Consider the following 22,611-nt stretch of genomic DNA (forward strand, 5'->3'; position numbering starts at 1 on the left):
CGGGACCGTAGCAGGATGTGACGCATCTTTTAGTTTACCGAATTAAAACGTTTTTTTGTTTTTTTTAACGTGTCACTGAGGTGATCTCTGGGCCCTTAGATCTCAGCCTCCGTTACGGGTTGTATCGCTTCATTGTGGTTGCTTGTGTGCACCTGGCGCCCTGTGTTGCCTCCCCCCCTCACCTGTGTCTAGTTGATTGATTAGTCTGTGGGTATTTAGGCTCTGTGTTTCCTGGTAGTGTGTGAGAGCCTTGTTGCTGGTGACTGTGTTCACATGAGACAGTAAGATTAGCCGCGTTCACACTGCGGTACTTTTCCCACAAAGGTTCATGAGCACTCTTTAGTTCTCATGAACTAAGTACAGATCGCGTTCACACCAGAATAAGTCCCTGGGGGAGGATTAGGAAAATGAAGCCGCTGACGTCACTTCTTCTTCTGCTTTGGGTTTACTGGCAGGCCGCAACCCACTTCACGGCGTATACTGCCGCCCGGAGTCCCCGGCCGGAAGTCCCCGGAGTTGGGGAAGGCTTCAGTAGAAGCTGCTGGGAGTCCCAGCAGCTTCTACTGAAGCCTTCCGAGTAAATCGCCAGAACGCCGACACCTCCTCATCTCCACCGCTCCCATGTGTTATTTTGTGTTGCCGTAAGTTAGTCTCTCTGCGTTTCTGCGCTGGGCTAATGCTAATGCTAATAATGCTAATGCGAGGATAATAAAATGGCGGCTTCACAAAACTTTTTGGGAGTTTTACGGGGCGTGGTTTGCAATCCGCCAGCCAATCAGGAATATAGCTCTTTTCTCACAAAGAGCCGCTCGAAAGTCCCTGCTCTCTAGCAGGGACTTTCGAGCGGGTAAAAAGGTTCGCATTAACTACTTTTAGTACCGGCTCTTTTTGGTGTGAACGCGATCATGAACTAAGTTCGCATGAACCTTTGTGGGAAAAGTACCGCAGTGTGAACGCGGCTATTGAGGCTGTGTCATGTACCACAAGGAGTAATAAATGCCCACACCGTGTTATATTTGAACTCCTTGCCTCCTTGCTTGGTCTCACACACAGTATCACCTCAAAATACAAGATACGAAACATTTTCAACCGTGCAACAAAATATAAATAGTCGTACAAAGATTTTATTTTATTTCCTTCTTATTTTTGTCTAAGCTCAAAGGAGCCAGAGGGCTCGAGGACCGCAGGATGCAGACCCCTGGGTTAACGCGACCACTGCTGTCCCGGCAACACCAGTACCAAGCAAGAGACTTTTTTCCACAGCAGGGGATTTTGTAAACGCCCAAACATCCCAGCTTCTACCTGGAAATGTGGACATGCTCATATTCCTAAAAAAATACAATATAGAAGAGAAGGCTCCATCACACATTACTCTAAGGATCGAGTTCAGACATATAGGCTGTCTTGAACACTATCATCAGAGTAACGTGATCTAATCAATAAATAAAGATTCAGCCGATAACACGAAAGCACATGGCTACTTAGCATGCATAATGATGTCATTATGCATGCTAAGTAGCCATGTGCTTTCTGGGGCTAAATCTTTATCGTAAACTGATTTAACCCGTAAAAGTTCCTTCAAAATAAGAGTCCCAATCTTATTACTATCAAAATAAAAGTGCAAAACGAAAACTTTACCATAGGAAAATATTGGCATACAAATATAATCACTTCTCTAAAAGGTAACTCATTTTAAATATAGTTTATTTATATATAATAATAATATTAATATTAGAAATAAGCTTTATATTTGTATAGCACCTATTACAAGAATTGTAGCCAAACTAGCTTCACAGCAGTTCAATAGACAGGATAACAGCAATGTAGAGGAGCAGCTACATTTCAACACATATATCCACGAAGATTAATACATGAAGACTTGTGACTCGGACTTGACTTGGACTCTTCTTAAGTGACTCGGAATTGGACTCGGACTCGAACACAGGTAATGATGACTCGGACTCGGACTCGACTTGGACACTCCTTGGGTGACTCAGACTTGGACTCGACTACGACTCTCCCTTGGTGACTCGGACTCGAAGAGTGGTGACTCGAGGGTGACTTGGACTCGTGAATTGGTGACTTGACTACAACACTGACACACACTGGTTTTCTTGTTCCAGTCTGTTACTGTCACTTTGTTTTTTTAAAGTAAAAAAAAGAAAGAAAAAGAAATTCACATTTTTTTCAATAACGCGATAAATAACGTACCGTGGACTTGTTATCACGATATTATCGTACCTGAGTTTTTGGTATCGTTACATCCCTAGTACGTCCTATACGTCATAGCCAACCCGATATCACGGCAAGACGTGAACATGTGACGATGTACCACGCTGGGAGACATGAAGATGTCACGATTTCGTCCCTTCAAACGTGACAGTTACACGGTATTGTTAGGCCCCGTCTCAGGTCGGTTAAATGAAACCCTTGCTTTCCTCACTTGCGTCGTTTCCCTGCATTTAGTCCCTCCCACCGGGGAAGCACGGAGAGACGCAAGGAAACCACGAGAGGGAGGGGCCGTTTCTCAATCTCGAGGATACTGGCTTCCAAGCCAATATTTCAAGGATGCTACGTCATCGAGTGCCGCCGAAGGACTGTTCCAATCTCCAGCATACTTGGAATTCCACCGAGGCCGCGTCCTTGGTTTGGGGGAAATTTCGAGGCTGCACATGGGTAGACTTCGCGTCCTTAAAATCCCCACAATGCTTTGCGCACGGACCAATTTCAAATACCCTTGCGGAGAATGGCTGAACCGACGCAGCACACATTTAAATGTAAGTGTCGTGGCGTAGAACATGTGTTGGTAAATATGTGACTTTGTTTTCATCAGAAATGTGTTCCTGAAAGTAAAGCAAGTTCATAATTAGATGGACATCGTGAGGGATTTATTTTCGGTTCAGTTTATGTTGAAACCGTTAGAGAGAGTGGCACACTTGTTAGCCTGTTCCATTCTTCTTAGTTTTCCGAAGCCGTGGCTTGGAAGCATACTGGCTTCGTTTCTGAAGGAAGTGACTTGGAAGAACGCGACTACCAAGCCAGCATCCTCGCGATTGAGAAACGGCCAGGGAAATGAGTTTTAAGAGCAATGGGACGTCCTTTCCTCCGAAGCGTGAAGCGACGTCTGAAAAGCGATCATGAAAATGTTTCTAATAAATGAATAAAACATGTTTTGACCACGTTGTTGTTCAGATATATCACATATTTGTAACTAAATGAAACATGAATTGAAACCAAACACGGTATAAACTGAGGAGTGAGTCCCGTGAGGTTCATGTGTTTTCTTCACTCCGCTGGGAAACTGCTCTCATGTCAAAAAGCATCAGATCAGTGCATGCGCTGCCTCGTCCAATCAGTGAGCGATACACAGTAAGGGGGCGGGGCGAGTGTCTGAGGATTTCATCGGAGGATGGTCTGGTGGTTCCTCGGTTATCGCTCCTCCATTATCGCTCCTCGCTCCTCCGGCAGAAATAAGAGCCATGGGACGCTACTCAAGATGGCGCAGACAAATCAACTTCCGGTGAGACCGAGGACCGAGGAGCGAGGAAATTAAAATAGTCGACCTGAGACGGGGCCCATATCCCGTGTTAACCAGTGGAGAAATACCATGGATGCCAAGCAAATGCTCCGCGACGGTCGGTTGTTATTGTCAATATTAATATAATAATGATTTATTTTTTAATAGTCACACTCGATTACCCGGTGTTCTTGTTGCCCCAGCTGGTCGACACCTCTTTGAGCAGAAACAAAGGCTACATTCATGTATTAAATCGATGTTAATCCATGCGTGTGGATGTGGAATTAACGGACGTGACGCTGTGCGATTGCGTTGCCAGGCAACAGCTTCGGTTCATGTTCATTTACAAACTCTTCAACTACAACCGTAGTTATATTTAAAAACATGTTAGAAGGCCTCACGAAATACTTTAAATTTAATTAAAATGTAAATGTGAAGGAATGTGTGTATAACAAAATACAATCGGTGATAAACGAAACCGGAACCGATGATTGGATGGTTTAGCCGCAATGCATGCTGGGATTTGGTGTTTATGTGATGTGAAATCTGAAAACATTTAAAAAATATAATAATACTTAATTCCGAGTGTGCTTGCTTTTCTCTTTGAAAGTCATCACATAACGGCATTGTAATACACGGTTCGGCTGCATTAAATATTACATATCTGCCGTAGTTCTGTATTTATAGAGCCCTGATGAGAAGACATCTGGAGAAACAGGAAGAACTGCCGCCAAAACTGAATATGTGACATGGATTATAAATATATCAGCAATTAAACATCTTACATTTCTTTTCACACAATACGTCTCCTTGCAGTATCAACACTAACTCGGCTGACTTTTAGATTTGATCCAGTTGGTAGATAGGCTATATTTTATATTTTTACCTATGACCATAATGTTCTATTATAGAGACTGACATATATATTTGTATTTTGTACAATTGTGGCAACGCCCCTTGTTTGTTTTATATCTGAATGATTCAGAGATTTAGAAATGATATAAAATGTATAAAATCATTGCATCTCTTTCTGATCATTGCACATCATTTAATTATAATTGAAGAACAGATCTCAGGTACTTCTTTCAGGTAATTAGTTAATCGTCTCATGTCTGCATCAGTAACAGCAGATTGAGTCAGTGCTGCCCCCTAGTGGCGAGTCTCCGCATTACAACGGCCCACAATCTGAAATACAATGTGATGTAAATACTTTAAAATATTAAATAGGAATTGAATAAAATAAGTGTTTTGACAACAACAACATATTTAATAGCAAAGTACCTGCTAGGATTCTTACCTGTCTTTTCCTTTGATTGTTTTTATACATTTACAAATATGTTATTTTGTTTGTTTCCTATCATTTGTTTGAATTATTATTCATGATTTTATAACTGTTATTATTTAATATTGTACACTCATTGTTGTTATTGTTGTTGCAGCACCAGAACAAAGTAACACAGTGAAGAGACAGAAGCAATACTTTATTAAAAAATATACACAAAGGGAACCAGGAGGAGAACGTCTTCACATTGCATGTCAACGGTCAGCAGTCCTTTCAATTGAGATTTGAGAGACGTAGAGTGTGTGTTCGGGTCAGACGTAGAGAGTGTGTGTTCGGGTCAGACGTAGTGTGTGTGTGTGTGTGTGTGTGTGTGTGTGTGTGTGTGTGTGTGTGTGTGTGTGTGTGTGTGTTCCGATCAGAACGTCACCACTTTGGTTTGTTTGGGTTTGCTTTTCTTCACGGGAACATGAACGTCCTCGTGGTCTGCGCTCATGTTGTTCGACAGCCAGGGAAGCGTCAGCGAGTTACCTGAGATACAAACAAACATATAAATAAAAGACATGGAGGAGGAAGACGTGTTCAAATCCGTTCAGGCACTTTATTTAGAGAGATATTTTCTTGATGTGTATATATTTACAGTTACGTGTATCGGTAATGGTTAATAACGGTCTGTACTCAGCAGGGCCGGCCCTCGGCATAGGCAGTATAGGCGAATTCTAAGGGCGCATCAACCCATAGGGGGCGCCGAAAATTGAAGAAAAAAAAATTAGAAAAAAAAAATATGAATTTTTTTTTATTTGCATGCCCCCGGACCCCCCTAGAGGAGCCCCCCCCCCCCACTTAAATCATGTTCAAATGGATAGGAAACTAAATACAGTTGTACACATCTTGTGTCAATATCTTTGTTTTTGTGGTCATGCCACAACCATGCACCTGCGAATCATAGTGAGTGTCTGCATTTTGGGGGGGGGGGGGGGGGCGCCAGCTAAAATCTTGCCTAGGGCGGCAAATTGGTCAGGGCCGTCCCTGGTACTCAGCCACGTCACCCTAACTCCACCTGATTCTTCGTAGGCGAGTTTTAGAGACGGAAGCGAGACTCACTTGTGGCCTGGTGCTCCGGACAGTCCTTCTGGAAATGCTCCACTGAGCCACAAACCCGACAGCTCCCTCCTGCAGAAACACACATCCTTTAAACAGCTGTATCACATAATACACCACTCTATGCTGGGGTGGATGTTGGGTTTGTACCTTGTGCATAAAGTCCTTTCGGATTATCGGGACAGCCACGCGACAGGTGGCCTGTTTTCCCACAGATGAAGCACTTGGCGTACGGGTGCTCTCCTGGAGAATGAAGGCGGACATGTTGTTAACGAGGTGCGGCGACGAGTCGGAAACATCTCACTTTGACATCATTTGAATTTTTCACTGCGTTTCACATTTTTCACTGTTTTTGACATTTTCCTTAAAACATTTTCTCAAATTTTGACTTTTTTTCTCAGATTATGATTTTTCTCATAATCTGAATTCTCCACAGTTTTTGAAATGTTTCTCATAATTTTCCAGTTTTTTCTCATAATTTCACTTTTTATCTCAGATTTGGATTTTTTTCTTAAATGTATTTTTTTCTCACATTTTGACTTTTTCTCATAATTAGACATTTTTCACTGTTGTTGACATTTTCCACTGTTTTTGACTTTTATCTCAGATTTAGACTTTTTTCTTAAATGTTGTATTTTTTTCTCACATTTTGACTTTTTCCTCAGATTTAAATTTATTTTCTCAGATTTAGATTTTTTTCTTAAATGTTGACCCTTTTTCTCAGATTATTGCTTTTCTCATAATTTGAATTCTCCACAGTTTTTGACTTTTTTCCATCAGAATTTCGAAAATGGAGAAATCCCATAGAACCAGGGGAGATGCTGCCTTCAGGGTCCCACACAGAAACACACCACCTCTTCATTAATCTACTGTGAGTCTCAGCGTGTCTCAGAATTTGAATTTGTTCTCACATTTTGAATTTTCCACAGTTTTTGACTTTTATCTCAGATTTAGACTTTTTTCTTAAATGTATTTTTTTCTCACATTTTGACTTTTTTTCTCATAATTAGACATTTTTCACTGTTTTTGACTTTTTCCTTAGATTTAAAAATCTTTTCTCAAATTCTGACTTTTTTTCTCAGATTATGACTTTTCTCATAATCTCAATTCTCCACCGTTTTTGAAATGTTTCTCATAATTTTCCAGTTTTTTCTCATAATTTCACTTTTTATCTCAGATTTGGATTTTTTTCTTAAATGTTGTATTTTTTTCTCACATTTTGACTTTTTCTCTCATAATTAGACATTTCCAATGCGTTTGACATTTTTCACTGTTTTTGACATTTTCCTCAGATTTAAATTTATTTTCTCAGATTTAGATTTTTTCCTTAAATTTTTCTCAGATTATTGCTTTTCTCATAATTTGAATTCTCCACAGTTTTTGACTATTTATCTCAGATTTAGACTTTCTCATAATTAGACATTTTTCACAGTTTTTGACTTTTTCCTTAGATTTAAAAATGTTTTCTCAAATTCTGACTTTTTCTCAGATTATGATTTTTCTCATAATCTGAATTCTCCACAGTTTTTTTAAATGTTTCTCATAATTTTCCAGTTTTTTCTCATAATTTCACTTTTTAGCTCAGATTTGGATTTTTTTCTTAAATGTTGTATTTTTTTCTCACATTTTGACTTTTTCTCTCATAATTAGACATAATTATTATTAGACAGATTATTGCTTTTCTCATAATTTGAATTCTCCACAGTTTTTGACTTTTTTCCATCAGAATTTCGAAAATGGAGAAATCCCATAGAACCAGGGGAGATGCTGCCTTCAGGGTCCCACACAGAAACACACCACCTCTTCATTAATCTACTGTGAGTCTCAGCGTGTCCTCACCCAGCGCCGGGTCTACTTTAGCTCGGCACTTGGTGACGTCGTGCTCCGTGGAGCCGCAGCGGTAACAGATGCCTCGACCCATCTCCTCGTCCTGCTCCGCCTCCGGACAATCGGCCAATCCGTGACCAGGTTTCCTGCAGTTAAAGCACAGCTGCAGGAGGGAGGAAGCAATGAGAGAGATGAGTGAAATATCAGAGCCTTAAACCAGGACTACATCAGAGAAGCACTCGTTTATTAAAACAATGCTTTTCAGATTTTGACTTTTTTTCCCCCGAATTAGATTTTTTCTCCGAATTTGACTTTTGAATTTTTTCTCCGAATTTGACTTTTACCTTAGATTTTTTTCAAGAATTCAAACTTTCTCAGACTTTTTGGCACATTTTGACTTTTTTCTCAGAATTTGACTTTTATCTTACATTTTTTCGAGAATTCAATCTTTCTCAGAATTTTACTTTTTGGCACATTTTGACTTGTTTTCTCGGAATTTGATTTTTTCTCCGAATTTGACTTTTATGTTAGATTTCGATTTTTTTTTCTCAGATTTCGACTTTTTTTCTCAGAATTTGACTTTTACCTTAGATTTTTTCAAGAATTCAATCTTTCTCAGACTTTTTTTGCACATTTTGACTTATTTTTCAGAATTAGATTTTTTTTCTTTTGAATTTTTGGACTTTTTTCTCAGAATTTGACTTTTATCTTAGAATTAGATTTTTTTGCACATTTTGACTTTTTTACTCAGTTTGATTTTTTATCCCGAATTTTTTCTCAGAATTCAAATCTTTTCTCAGAATTTGACTTTTATCTTAGATTTCGATTTTTTTTGAGAATTCGATTTTTCTCTCAGAATTTGACAATTTTTTTTACAGAGTTTCCACAAAAAGCTGCTTCAAAGACGAGTAGAATCCCAACGTCTGAGATGAAGTGAGAGTTTCTCACCATGCTGCCCCTCTTGTCGTCCTGCCTCTTCACCCTCCGGTCCTCTCTTCTTCTGTCTTTATTCAGCGCCAGCGCCACCTCCTCTCTGATCTCCTGCATCTCATCTCCCCCTCCCATTCTCCCCCCTCTCTCTCCCATTCTCCCACCTCTCTCTCCCATTCTGCCGCCTCTCTCCCCCAGTCCCCCTCCTCTCCCCATCCCAGGAAGAGGCTGTCCGCTCTGCTGCAGATACTCCAGGAAGCCGTTCACATCCTCGCTCTCGTACTCTTTCTTCGGACGATTCGGCTTCTTCACGGCCGATCCTAAAGGCAGGATGGTGCCATATTTAATGCTGCCTGGGAGACCCTCTTTCCACCCCCCTCCCCCTCCTCCTCCTCCTTCTCTTCCTCCTCCTCCTCTTCCTCCTTCTCTTCCTCCTCCTCCTCCTCCTCTTCCTCTTCCTCCTTCTCTTCCTCCTCCTCCTTCCCTCAGCTGACTCCAGGGAGTCGCTTCTGATGGTTTGTGTTTGTGGACGTTATTCGCTCTCGCCCACCTCGTCATGACTGCAGCTTCTGTCTGAAGAGAAAAAGGTAGATCTTAGATGGAAAAATGACCATAATGTTCACAAACTAAAAGGAATGGTTGACAAAAAGGCCAGTCACAATCACTCAGGCAAACATAATTGTCATCCACAATATTACCCCGAAAAAAACATCAACCTTAAATATTTTAAACGGCACAGAAACACATTTAATAATTATAATAATACATTTTATTTATCAAGCGCATTATCAAGTGCTCAAAGACGCTTTACAGAGATGAGAAAATATGAGATGATGTCAAAAGTCTAATTAAGATTGAGCAATAAAACCACGTGTGTCACGAGGACAATCACATGGTAGAAGCTAAAAAGGCGACTGACGTTCAAAGGCGACTGAAGTGGTTCAAAACTGGACTCAAAAGCCGCGTTCACACAGCGGTACTTTTCCCACAAAGGTTCATGCGAACTTAGTTCATGATTCACACCAAAAAGAGCCGGTACTAAAAGTAGTTCATGCGAACCTTTTTATCCCCTCGAAAGTCCCTGCTAGAGAGCAGGGACTTTCGAGCGGGTCCTTTGTGAGAAAAGAGCTATATTCCTGATTGGCTGGCGGATTGCAAACCACGCCCCGTAAAACTCCCAAAAGGTTTTGTGAAGCCGCCATTTTATTATCCTCGCATTAGCATTATTAGCATTATTAGCATTAGCATTAGCCCAGCGCAGAAACGCAGAGAGACTAACTTATGGCAACACAAAATAAAACATGGGAGCGGTGGAGATGAGGAGGTGTCGGCGTCCTGGCGATTTACTCGGAAGGCTTCAGTAGAAGCTGCTGGGAGTCCCAGCAGCTTCTACTGAAGCCTTCCCCAACTCCGGGGACTTCCGGCCGGGGACTCCGGGCGGCAGCATACGCCGTGAAGTGGGTTGCGGCCTGCCAGTAAACCCAAAGAAGAAGAAGAAGAAGAAGTGACGTCAGTGGCTTCATTTGCCTAATCCTCCCCCAGGGACTTATTCTGGTGTGAACGCGATCTGTACTTAGTTCATGAGAACTAAAGAGTGCTCATGAACCTTTGTGGGGAAAGTACCGCAGTGTGAACGCGCCTAATGACTTTTGGTGGAGAAGCAGCTCTCTCAAGAGAAAACACAACATGCACTACAAACAATGTAAAGAAGAGAACAACAAGTCGACTAAATACTAGGGATGGGTAACGTGGAGAAGAAGAAGAAGAAGAAGAAGAAGAAGAAGAAGAAGAAGAAGAAGAAGAAGAAGAAGAAGAAGAAGAAGAAGAAGAAGAAGAAGAAGAAGAAGAAGGCACTCTTACTCTCAGACGTCACATGAGTACAATGACTTTAAACAGACAACATTTGTCTCTCTTGTAACAAAAACATAACGTTGTCTGTAGTCTGTAGTTGCTGAATACTGAACGAACATTACTACATTCAAAATGTGGCACCTGGAGCCAACTGTTGTGGCTTTGACAGACACCATCAAAGTGCTGGACTTAAATCTGGGGCCCTTTCTCATTTCATCAAATCCCCCTCCTCGACTCCTCTGTCCTCCGGTAGTGACCCGGAAATGAATTTCAGCGCGCCATGTTGAAGGACGTCTCATTTCTCTAAATGCACTTCGAGGACCGAGCGTCGAGGAGGCTCTCCAGAGGAGCTATAACCGAGGATACACTGATGGGTCCTCCACGGCTCCTTCGCGGATGCATTTCCGGGAAAAGAGATGTTTCAAAGAGTCGTGACTTATCTCAGCCAATCACAGCTCTGCATGCATCCCCTGGATATTATTTAGAAACTGCTCTCATCGCGACGCGATGTTTCCAGAGAGAACAGCTGTGAGGTCCGAAAGCAGAGCAGTGTGTATAATATATATCACTCAGTAGAACAGACCTACTCTCTTTGCTTTAGTTTAGTAGATATCTACAAACAAAGAGTCCAGATGTTTCTAAAACCATTTAGTGCTTCACAATAAAATACACAACAGCTGTCGCCTGATTATGTGTAGGTGTGTGTGTGTGTGTGTGTGTGTGTGTGGTGTGTGTGTGTGTGTGTGTGTGTGGTGTGTGTGTGTGTGTGTGTGTGTGTGCGTGTGGTACAGTGCGTAGGTGTGTGGTGTGTGTGTGTGTGTGTGTGTGTGTGTGTGTGGTGTGTGTGTGGTGTGTGTGTGTGTGTGTGTGTGTGTGTGTGTGTGTGTGTGTGTGTGTGTGTGTGTGTGTGTGTGTGTGTGTGTGTGTGTGTGTAGGTGTGTGTGTGTGTAGGTGTGTGTGGTACAGTGTGTGTGTAGATGCAGCGGACAGACAGGTCAGTTGGTTTGGTGTCCTCTGCTTACTTTTAATACTTGTAAATAAAACTTTTGGCCCGTAATTTATTTTCCTCATTGCAGCGACCAGAGAGGGGGGGGGGATATCCAGTCTCTGATAGTGTTACGTTATGAGTGCTCTGTTTGATTCTGAAATTGTATATATTTATATAAATATATACATATATATATATATGTGTGTGTGTGGTCTCATGACACCGCACTGTGAATGAATCAAAGTAGATAGAAGTGGTCTTGAACACATGTGTCCTCAGACAGAGGCTGAGCCTCCTGTCATCATTAATGGACGTCTCTTTAAGATGACCGCTCAGAGGAGAGGAGTTCTCCTTTCTCTAACCGCCTGCTGCTTCCCCTCCTCTCTCCTCGGCTCCCCTCCTCGGCTCCTCCGCTCGCATCTCCTGTGGGCGGGACTAAGTATCGAGGATAGGAGTCGAGGAGGGGAGTCGAGGAGGGGAGTTCGAGAAATGAGAAAGGGCCCAAGTCTCAGTTTCCTGTAGCAAAAACATGGAGTAACTAAAATGAATTTGAACTACTGTGGCTTTAAACAAAGTGCTCGACTTAAACTCAAGTCTCTCTGGCAACAAAACATCCAGTAACTAAAATAAAGATATTGCTGCTGCCTGAGTGCTGAACGTAACAAATAGAATTGTTGCAGCTTTATAAATAACATAATGTAAACGTTGCAGGAGCACCTGTCCACAGTGACAGGACACCAGCTACTGGACAACAAACCAGCCTGTTTGTTACAGAATACCTCAGAATACCTCACCACAGTCACCGTGCTGAAGATAAAAACAAAACAGTCGCATCTTTAGAATAATAATATAAAAAGCCTAGCCGGCTAGCACCCAGTTCAACGACTGCACTTAAAGCTTCGTACTGAAAAAACTTAAACAAAGTGCTAGACTCCACTGAGTAGTAGTGTCACTGAATCAAAAGGAGTAACTTAAACACTGCAGTCAGGACTGAATATAAAACGGAACAGAAATAAAGTTACAGCTTCAGAATCGATGTAGATAAAGCCTCGCTGCCTAGCTGCTAGCACAGTCCATCTACTGCACTTCAAGATTCTTGGTTAAGAACACCAACATGTCGACATTCTCATTTCCATCGGTGTTGTCGTCCACGAGGACAACAACACCGACGAGGAGGACGACCTCCTCGTCACTCATTTCTGTTTTCCTGTACTACTGGTCGCTCTCGTCACTCTTTGCTAATCAGTGCTAATTAGAGATGTCCCGATCCGATCACGTGATCAGGGATCGGAGCCGATCACGTGATTTTCAAAAGATCGGAATCGGCATTTTTTATAATTTTTTTATAAAATATTCGTATTTTATTTAATGTTACAAAACAAAAATGACCATGTTCACGTCTTAAAGTCATCCTGAGGACTTAGTTTTGGTTTAAAATGACTCAACTCAAAAATCGGTATCGGCAGATTGTCAAAATCAAATGATCGGAAGCAAAAAAAGGTGATCGGAACATCCCTAGTGCTAATGCTAACGCTTCTGTAAACGTACTGCCGGCTCCTGCCCTCACGTGCTGCAGTCAGTGCGTGTTGCCAGGTATACTTACTATCAGCCACGTTGGGCTTCTCTTTCTGTGAAGTTGCTTGGTGGTAAGTAATAATGGTTGTTGCGGTGGTGAGCTTGTAGACCCGACATGTATAGGTTTAAAGTATTCATGTTCTTTTGCGCTTGTTTGCATAGACCTGGTTGCTTATTCCTTCCTAACTGGCAACACGAGTGGCTGCAGCGACAGAACACGTCCATCTGGATGCCATCATGGTACTTTAATGTTAAATGTATAGAGTGTATTTGCTTTACATGGTTTAAGTATGATTGACATTGCAAGTCGGTATTATTCAGAAGCAAAATAATAAAAAAATTAAAAAAAATCAACAACAAAAAAAATCAGCTTGACGTCATAGGATCGGCGAAATTTAGAAATGAGATCGCATAGGCGTCGGAATCGAGATCACGATCTTTTTTCGATTCATCGCGCAGCACTAGTGGGGGGTGTCCGGTGCCTTGCTCAGGGGCACCACGGCAGGGCAGGAGGTGAACTGGGACCTCTCCGAGTAGCAGTCCACACTCCATATTCAGGTCTGTTCGGGGACTTGAACCGGAGACCCAGCAGCTCCCAGTCCACGCCCCTGGTGACTGAGGCGCTGCCGGACGCATGATGACATTTCTGATCGAATACCTCGATATCGATATTGAGGAACATATTGTGGGGTTCAGGTTTGGTGCTTTAATTGGTGCGTAATACTATGATCAGTTTAAACCAGCCTCCAGCAGGAAATCCAGACACATCTAATAATAATAATAATACATTTATTTTGGGGGGCGCCTTTCAAAACACCCAAGGACACCTTACAGCAGGGGTGTCAAACTCAAGGCCCGGGGGCCGAATCCGGCCCGCGACTTCATTTGATGCGGCCCCGCAAGAGCTTGCAAAGAATATAATGTTTATTATACGGTTACATGCCACTTTACAGAAGCAGGTTGCCCATAAACTACATGTCCCACAATGCATCTTGTTTTGTGACATGCGCACTGAAGAGACTTGCAATGATTTGCCCTGGACTTCTGCTTTCAGACGTAGTTAATTACTAAGTCATTATCCTATCCGATAATAATCCAATTCAGAGGCAATAATGTAATGTAATACATTATTTTATATATGATATATTTATATATGTATATTTATATAGTTACCACCGGCCCTTTGAGTGCAACCTTAATGCTAATGTGGCCCGCGATGAAATTGAGTTTGACACCCCTGCCTTACAGGGTTTACATTTACAATTTTACCTTACAAATTAAAACAGTGGATTTAGTGAAGTATCAGCCGGGGTAAGACAAGACAGACGACAGGAAATTGACTACAAAAGGACACAGGGTACAGATTATAGAGAAAATTAACCTCATGTTCTGATATAATATATAGAATATTAAGCTAAACAATCAATGTGGATTTGATCGCTGGGCTTTTACTCAGAGTGGAGTATTTTCCCAAGAGGCTCAGTCAGGGGCTTGGACTGGCAGCCGTAGGGTCACCGGTTCAAGTCCCCGAACAGACCTACATATGGAGTGTGGACTGCTACTTGGAGAGCTCCCAGTTCACCTCCAGCCTTGCCGTCGTGCCCTTGAGCAAGGCATCCCCCCACTCCCATTGCTCCCCGGGCGCTGTGCAATAGCTCCAGGTGCTAGGATGGGTTCAAAGCAGAGGACACATGTCCCTGTGTGCTCAGAGGAGTCATCCCTCCCTTTCTATTCTAGTACCAATACTTTAAAGTAAGATGCAGTAGCTTGAAGCACAACATAAGAAATACTCAATTCAGGAATAATACACAGCTTCTAGACAAGGCACGCTTTCTAGTTTGTATCTTATATGTGTGTATAGTTTCTTATGTAACTGTGCCTGTCAAACTGTGTATATGACAATACAAAAAATACATAAAAAATACCTTGAAACGTGTCAACCCTTCCTGAACATGTCTGCAGTTTTTAGATGTAATTGTAATTTGAACCGAGTAGTAAATAAAAACATTTACGACAAATAACTGTTAACGTCTGTTAGCGTGTTAGCAATAACATAGCATTATCTTAGTCTTTAAAGAATACCAGCACTTTCTGAGCTGGTGAAGTTAACGCAACATATACCGATAGTTTAACGTAACCTTTTACAACGGCACAAATCGTTTAAATAATGTAAATAAAGGCTGAAAACAACATTACCTTCAGAGGCTTTCAGCCCATGTGTTTTCTTTTTTAACCCGGAAGTGACTGCCTCTACTTCTTCTTCTTCTTCTACGTTGATAATTGAGGTATCGCGCCACCTGCTGGACCGGAGGCAGCTGACAAAATGGTGAAAATATAATATATCATAATTATACCAAAGTGGTGACGTTCTGATCAGAATACACACTACGTCTGATCCGAACACACACACACACACACACACACACACACACACACACACACACACACACACACACACACACACACACACACACACACACACACACTCCACGTCTGATCTGCACACACACTCTACGTCTGAAATATTTTTGTCAAGAAATGTCAGTCTATCAAAACACTTTTAAGTTTCAATCAACCAGTCAAAGTGTATTCATAAAGCCCAATATCATTAATTATAAAGTGTGTACAGAATACGACACACACTGTTAGCATACTTAATATATCATTTACAGTTATTGCTAAATCAATACTTCGCAAGTATTTGAATTTCAACAATGACCAAACATATATCTACTCAAAGTATCATTTTTTATACAAGCAACCCTTTAATGACATATCTGCTAATTGTATGTATTGTTGGGTATTTTAATTTCTTAATCTATCAACTTGAATACATCTGAATAAATACCGAGGAGGACAAACTCTGATAGCAGGAGGTCCAGATCCACATGAGATCACGTGACCCCCTGATCCGAACTCCAACGCACAACCCACTGCGCCACACGAGATCTCAGCTGATTTCAATTAACGCGCTAACGAGGCAGAGTTAGTATATTAGGTGTGTGTGTGTGAGTGTGTGTGTGACCTCTGACAACATGCTGCATCTCATCCTCGCTGCGCTGCTTTTGGCCCAAGCCGCGAAAGATGGTAGGAAATAGAAATATTGAAATGTACTTTAAAGCAGAACATGCATTGACTACTTTATCTCTTGTTGTTTTAGTCGCCTCCGGTCCTCTGCGTGAGGATAGCGACGGTACGTGTGTGTTCACATTCAGTCTACTGCATCGTCACAGATGTGTGCTTTTTAATTTGAATGCTTTTAAATGTGTTTTACAGCGACTACGGAGGACTGGATAACCAGAGTGCTGAATTACATGCAGTCTAACCCCGAGACTTTAGAAGGTCAGTGTTGTATCCGGAAAGCTGCAGGTCCGCTGCAACTCGGACTGCTTTTAAATCCAGCAGGAAGACTTTTCTTTTTGCCGCTGCTTTTAATTGAAACTGAGCGGTTGTGTTCCGTTGTTGGTTAATGAACATGTGTGGCTGGTAACCCGGGGGATCAGTGTCTGGGGACTGGCTGCTCGGGACGGATGTGCCGTGCACGCGTGCACAGCTCGGAGAATCACGGAGCGTCCACACTACAGCTTCAAAAAAAGCTTGGAGCTGGGCGTGTCTGGAGCTTGGGGATTTTATTCAAGCAACACGACCAACAACCAATCACATGAATCTCCCGCCCCCGACATACAAAGCAAAAACCCCGGGGATTTTATGGGAGCAATATATATATATATATATATATATATATATATATATATATATAAACTCCCCAAACAGGCGAAAACCTACCAGTTCCCCCACTGCCTCTGCCCCCTCCCTCCATGCTGGTTCCTCCGGTTTGTATCCCGGTAGGTGAAGAGGGGCTGGTCATACAAACCGGGTGATTTGCTACGGCGATAGTTAGTTTCTCCTCCGACTTTTTTGAAATATAGAAATGAACGGCGGGATATCTCTCCCAGCTTAGACCCGGTTTGATTGGCTACGGCTTCAGCTGTCAGATTTTCAGAAACGGGATTTGATTGGCTGGCGCTGGCTACGCCGGAGACGGACCGCTCTGCTACCCACAATTCAGTTCGGCGAAAAAGCGAGGCAACGTGACGTCACCCCATTGAAAGTGAATGGGCAGATTGGAGTTTTCGACGCTGTCGTGTGGACGGGCCGTTAAAGAAAGGCATCAGTAAAGTGGAACTTCTGTGTGAACTATTCACATCTGAAACTGCACTGTAACTTTTATTCATGTATTTTTTTATTATCTTTTCTTTTAAATGCCTTTGTCTGAATGTCTTTAATTTTTGTAAAGCCCCTTGTGTTGAAAGGTGCTGTATAAATAAACTTGCCTTGCATTTAATATTCACAGCTTTAACAAACGAGGGAAGTCTGTTTCTGATTTTGATCCGTCTCAATGTCCACAGAGCTGATGACGGAGGACTATGCCGTGACGGAGGGAGACATCATGCTGCTGGTGAGAGAAACGCTTACATTCAACTCTCTATTGCTGAAGTTTTAACTTGTAACTCTTAGGTGTTCTTGCTCAAAGCTGAAGGATGTGTTCGTGACGTATTTTAAAAGAAATAGTCAAAATGAAAGCAGCAGTACGACATGTGATGACTTTCAGCTCCAAACACCTTTCGAAACTACATTACCCATAATGCAACTTCTTGACTTTTGTCTATATTTTAAACAATTGGTGTTTTTATATCAACAAAAAGTGAAATGATGCCGACATGCATCAACAGATATGAAAGGCAGCAAAACCGCTATAAAGATTATTAAAAAATTACATTACAACGGCTTGAAAGAGACTCGCGACGAGGAGACACGAAACCACGACAAGAGAACTACAAGTACTACAAGTAGATCAAATGGACTCAAAATGACGTGTCTCGATGATATGCTCACAAGACGGAAGCTCGCATTTAGCTGTGTGTGTGTGTGTGTGTGACCTGATGACGTGTGCCCTTTGACCCTCAGAGCGACAGGAACGCGGTGGACAGCGTGTGGCCGAGCACGCGGATCCCGTTCACCATCAGCCCGGAGTCAGGTGGGCTCAGAGCGGAGGTTCATTTCTACTTCCACAATATTTATAGTATTTAATTTCACTGTTGTGTTTCTGCAGAAAGTCGCACGCGGGTCATCCTCTCTGCGATGGCCATGGTGTCCGAACACACGTGCGTGTCGTTCCACCGACGAACCTCCGAGACGAACTACCTGACCTTCGTCACGAGCAAAGGGTGAGGAGCGCTTTCCTCTGTATACTGCGTACTGCATTTAGTGCCGTTACGTTCTTTCTTTATATGTTCTCTCAGTTCACAAGCAAGTGTTAATACTTTTACTAAAGTACAAGATCTGAGTACTTTTACTAAAGTACAAGATCTGAGTACTTTTACTAAAGTACAAGATCTGAGTACTTTTACTAAAGTACAAGATCCGAGTACTTCTACTAAAGTACAAGATCTGAGTACTTTTACTAAAGTACAAGATCTGAGTACTTTTACTTTTACTAAAGTACAAGATCTGAGTACTTTTACTTTTACTCAAGTACAAGATCTGAGTACTACCGCGACCAGTACGTCACCGTGCTGCATCACAACATCGTGGAAGGTAACCCTGTGTACAAATACACAAACGCTCTGCGCTTGTTACCGTTTTGTTTTAAACCAGTTTTACATTTGTGTTTTTTAACCCACCAATACCCATTTATAAAAAGAGAATGTATTTACCTCGTGTACAAATACTCGGCTCTGATTTGTAGAGTCTGGTTTCTTTTTCTTTTTTCAATAAAGTCAGTTTAAAAAAACTATTTTTTCCTTTTTTAAAAAGGAAATGCATTTAAATGACCTCTTTCTTTTCACTATAACTCTGAAATGTGTGTAATTATTTTAGTTTACTTTAATTTGCATAATCATGAGTATAAACGCGTCTTATTTCTGTGATGAGTGGCGTTATTGTGTTTCAGGGAAGGAGAGAAACTTCCAAAAGGCAAACGGAGAAACGTTCGGCCTGGAGTACAACGCCGCGTCCATCATGCACTACGGAGGGTAACCTTCAGATGCTCAGATCAATATCCTGCTTTATATTCATAACGTAAAACAGAACATCAACAGGCAATTACAAACATATTTACAAAGTGTGTATTAGACCAAATAATAAGAAAATAAGTAACATTTTGATTTGTAATCTTTCCAGTGACGAAGTTATTATTAATAAAACAATTATTTAGGTGCATTTTTCTGATTTTAAATTCAGTTTACAGAAGTCCACTTCTCAGTGGGAAGCGAGTCGTAGTTTCTGTACCGTTACAGTATAGGTACTTTTACTGTAGTAACGAGTACTTCCAGTGTGTACAGTCTACTGTAGGTACTTTTACTGTAGTAACGAGTACTTCCAGTGTGTACAGTCTACTGTAGGTACTTTTACTGCAGTAACGAGTACTTCCAGTGTGTACAGTCTACTGTAGGTACTTTTACTGCAGTAACGAGTACTTCCAGTGTGTACAGTCTACTGTAGGTACTTTTACTGCAGTAACGAGTACTTCCAGTGTGTACAGTCTACTGTAGGTACTTTTACTGTAGTAACGAGTACTTCCAGTGTGTACAGTGTAGCCTACACTACACACACAGGAAGTACTCATTACTGCAGTAAAAGTACCTACACTGTGTAGGTACTTTTACTGTAGTAACGAGTACTTCCTGTGTACGTACTTTTACAGCAGTAAAGAGTACTTCCAGTGTAGGTACTTTTACAGCAGTAAAGAGTACTTCCTGTGTAGGTACTTTTACTACAGTAATGAGTACTTCCAGTGTGTACAGTGTAGCCTACACTACACACACAGGAAGTACTCATTACTGCAGTAAAAGTACCTACACTGTGTAGGTACTTTTACTACAGTAATGAGTACTTCCTGTGTGTACAGTCAAGTGTACGTACTTTTACTGCAGTAACGAGTACTTCCAGTGTAGTGTAGGTACTTTTACAGCAGTAAAGAGTACTTCCTGTGTAGGTACTTTTACTACAGTAATGAGTACTTCCTGTGTGTACAGTCTAGTGTAGGTACTTTTACTGCAGTAACGAGTACTTCCAGTGTAGTGTAGGTACTTTTCCTGCAGTAACGAGTACTTCCAGTGTAGTATCCTGTACTTTTACTGCAGTAACGAGTACTTGTAGTGTCCTGTACTTTTACTGCAGTAACGAGTACTTCCAGTGTCCTGTAATTTTACTGCAGTAACGAGTACTTCCAGTGTAGTATCCTGTACTTTTACTGCAGTAACGAGTACTTCCAGTGTAGTATCCTGTACTTTTACTGCAGTAACGAGTACTTCCTGTGTGTACAGTGAGTTTTTCTCAGATAACGGCCTGCCCACCATCGTCTCTAAAGAGGAAGTGACGAACATGGGTCAGAGAAAGAATATGACGGACAGCGACGTGCAGAGAGTCCGACTCCTCTACAGCTGCGGTACTCTTTAAAAAAAGTGTATATAGAGTGGTGCAGGAATGAGTCCTAAAACCCTGATGACTCAGCATTTTAGCACTTCCTGTCCCCTGTTCTGCAAGTCAATGGTTATAAACTTAAGAAAAATAATTTGCAGTTTTACGACTAATCTAAGTAGCCTCACGCGGGGCAGCTACCTTTCTACTGTAAGATTCACAGAAAAAGGTCATGTGACCGTGCTGTAGTTCCTTTATAGCCCAACATTAGCCTCCTTTAGCTTAGCGGTGGTGAAGTCATGTGACCGTGCTGTAGTTCCTTTATAGCCCAACATTAGCCACCTTTAGCTTAGCGGTGGTGATGTGAAGTCATGTGACCGTGCTGTAGTTCCTTTATAGCCCAACATTAGCCTCCTTTAGCTTAGCGGTGGTGACGTGAAGTCATGTGACCGTGCTGTAGTTCCTTTATAGCCCAACATTAGCCTCCTTAGCTTAGCGGTGGATAAGTGAAGTCATGTGATCGTACTGTAGTTCCTTTATAGCCCAACATTAATAATAATAATACATTTTATTTGTAGGCGCCTTTCATGACACCCAAGGACACCGTACATTTAAAAAAAAAAAACTAAATAAAAATAAAATAAAATAAAAGCTACACTACAGTGAGTAAGCAGATTTGAACAGGTGGGATTTGAATAAGGTGATTGTGTCTGACTGTCGGATGTGCGGGGGGAGGGAGTTCCAGAGTCTGGGAGCAGTGCAGCTAAAAGCCCGAGCACCCATGGTGGGGTGGGGACGGTCAGCAGACCAGCAGAGGAGGAGCGGAGGGAGCGAGAGGGGGTGTACTCCTGAAGAAGGTCAGCCAGATAGGGGGGGGCCAGGTTATGTAGGGCTTTGTAAGTGAGCAGTAGGTTAACATTAGCCACCTTTAGCTTAGCGGTGGTGACGTGAAGTCATGTGACCGTGCTGTAGTTCCTTTATAGCCCAACATTAGCCTCCTTTAGCTTAGCGGTGGAGACGTGAAGTCATGTGACCGCGCTGTAGTTCCTTTATAGCCCAACATTAGCCTCCTTTAGCTTAGCGGTGGTGACGTGAAGTCATGTGACCGTGCTGTAGTTCCTTTATAGCCCAACATTAGCCTCCTTTAGCTTAGCGTGAAGTCATGTTTTTACTTCAGAAATCATAAAGTGGTGTTAATATGGTTATCCTGCTGAACTTAACGTGTAAGTATCATAAACGTTTGTCTGACATGATAAAAAAAATCCATGGAGGAATCCCATTGGACCAGGGAGATGCTGCCTTCAGGGACAAACGCAGAAATACCACATTCCTGCGCCACTTTATGACTACAAACCCCATCATGCTTCACTTTCTCCCTCTTTACCAGATCCTCCCAAAAAGACTGGAAGATATTAAGCGTCAGCAGCCACTGGAGGGCGCCACAGCACCGGGGAGCCACAACATCTTTGAATAAAAACGAAAGATACACTCCATATCTGTCTTTCTACTGCTTTCAAACTGATCACATGTATGTTTACGTACCTCATTGTCAAAAAGATTGGCTTCTCAATGCCGACACTCCTTTTTAAATGTAATGTTAATCACTAAATTAAAACAATTCCTGTCATTAACTGAGAACCTACATTTCCAGAGTGCAGTCAAAATATTGCAAATCAATCTTCTAGAAATGGCTGCTTCGTTGAAACATTCATGTTAATTATAAAACCTTTAATTTTATACATTTTTAAAATACTTTTCACTACGATTTCTATTTGTAATGATACCTTATCAGTGGCGGCCGGCCCATAGGGGCGCCGCCCCACCTCTTGCCAGATACAAAATTAAAAAAGTAAAAATATATTAAATAAAAAAATATATATTTAAAAAAAATATCTATTTTAATTTTTAATGAACAAGGTAAATATCATACCATTAGTATCACAAAAATGTATAATCTACAATACAATCTCGTTTAAAATTGTGTTACGATGTCTAAAGTTACTGATAAGTCACCTGCCTGGCCTTGCCCATGGCATTAGTTTATCATTACGGGGCAGAGCCCCCGAGCCAAACAGCAGCAACGAGCAGGTTGCAAAAGTCTCAATAGTAAACTGTGCCGCC

General features: G+C 41.8%; 2 protein-coding genes across 3 annotated transcripts; one reads left to right on the plus strand and one right to left on the minus strand.

Annotated features, from left to right (window-relative positions):
• Positions 1 to 4,979: 4,979 nt before the first annotated feature.
• On the minus strand, positions 4,980 to 15,362 carry zcchc9 (zinc finger, CCHC domain containing 9). 2 transcript variants are annotated; one of them, XM_034078229.2, is made up of 6 exons: positions 15,265 to 15,362; positions 8,673 to 9,227; positions 7,737 to 7,887; positions 6,048 to 6,140; positions 5,901 to 5,969; positions 4,980 to 5,327 (listed from the first exon to the last, which is right to left on the minus strand). In XM_034078229.2, the coding sequence occupies exons 2-6, from the start codon at positions 9,210 to 9,212 to the stop codon at positions 5,215 to 5,217; spliced, it is 966 nt and encodes a 321-aa protein (XP_033934120.1). In that variant the 5' UTR covers positions 9,213 to 9,227; positions 15,265 to 15,362; the 3' UTR covers positions 4,980 to 5,214. The 2 variants fall into 2 exon arrangements, with proteins under 2 accessions (XP_033934120.1, XP_033934121.1); XM_034078230.2 differs by having other exon boundaries at positions 8,673 to 9,223; positions 15,265 to 15,356.
• Positions 15,363 to 16,076: 714 nt separating this feature from the next.
• Positions 16,077 to 22,110, plus strand: LOC117442224 (blastula protease 10-like). Its single transcript, XM_034078222.2, has 10 exons — positions 16,077 to 16,155; positions 16,229 to 16,261; positions 16,345 to 16,410; positions 17,478 to 17,527; positions 18,037 to 18,106; positions 18,182 to 18,296; positions 18,605 to 18,666; positions 19,022 to 19,103; positions 20,397 to 20,518; positions 21,878 to 22,110. The coding sequence occupies exons 1-10, from the start codon at positions 16,104 to 16,106 to the stop codon at positions 21,904 to 21,906; spliced, it is 681 nt and encodes a 226-aa protein (XP_033934113.1). The 5' UTR covers positions 16,077 to 16,103; the 3' UTR covers positions 21,907 to 22,110.
• Positions 22,111 to 22,611: the final 501 nt, after the last annotated feature.

Source organism: Pseudochaenichthys georgianus, unplaced genomic scaffold, assembly GCF_902827115.2.
Source record: "Pseudochaenichthys georgianus unplaced genomic scaffold, fPseGeo1.2 scaffold_360_arrow_ctg1, whole genome shotgun sequence".
Classification (NCBI taxonomy): domain Eukaryota; kingdom Metazoa; phylum Chordata; class Actinopteri; order Perciformes; family Channichthyidae; genus Pseudochaenichthys; species Pseudochaenichthys georgianus.

Coding starts and splice junctions, on each gene's coding strand:
- zcchc9 (XM_034078229.2), bottom strand. CDS start 9,212: ATGACGAGGTGGGCGAGAGCGAATAACGTCCACAAACACAAACCATCA. Junction 7,888..8,672: donor ACGACAAGAGGGGCAGCATG/GTGAGAAACTCT, acceptor TCCCTCCTGCAG/CTGTGCTTTAACTGCAGGAA. Junction 5,970..6,047: donor GAAAGGACTTTATGCACAAG/GTACAAACCCAA, acceptor GTGTTTCTGCAG/GAGGGAGCTGTCGGGTTTGT.
- LOC117442224 (XM_034078222.2), top strand. CDS start 16,104: ATGCTGCATCTCATCCTCGCTGCGCTGCTTTTGGCCCAAGCCGCGAAA. Junction 16,156..16,228: donor GGCCCAAGCCGCGAAAGATG/GTAGGAAATAGA, acceptor TTGTTGTTTTAG/TCGCCTCCGGTCCTCTGCGT. Junction 16,411..17,477: donor TAACCCCGAGACTTTAGAAG/GTCAGTGTTGTA, acceptor CAATGTCCACAG/AGCTGATGACGGAGGACTAT.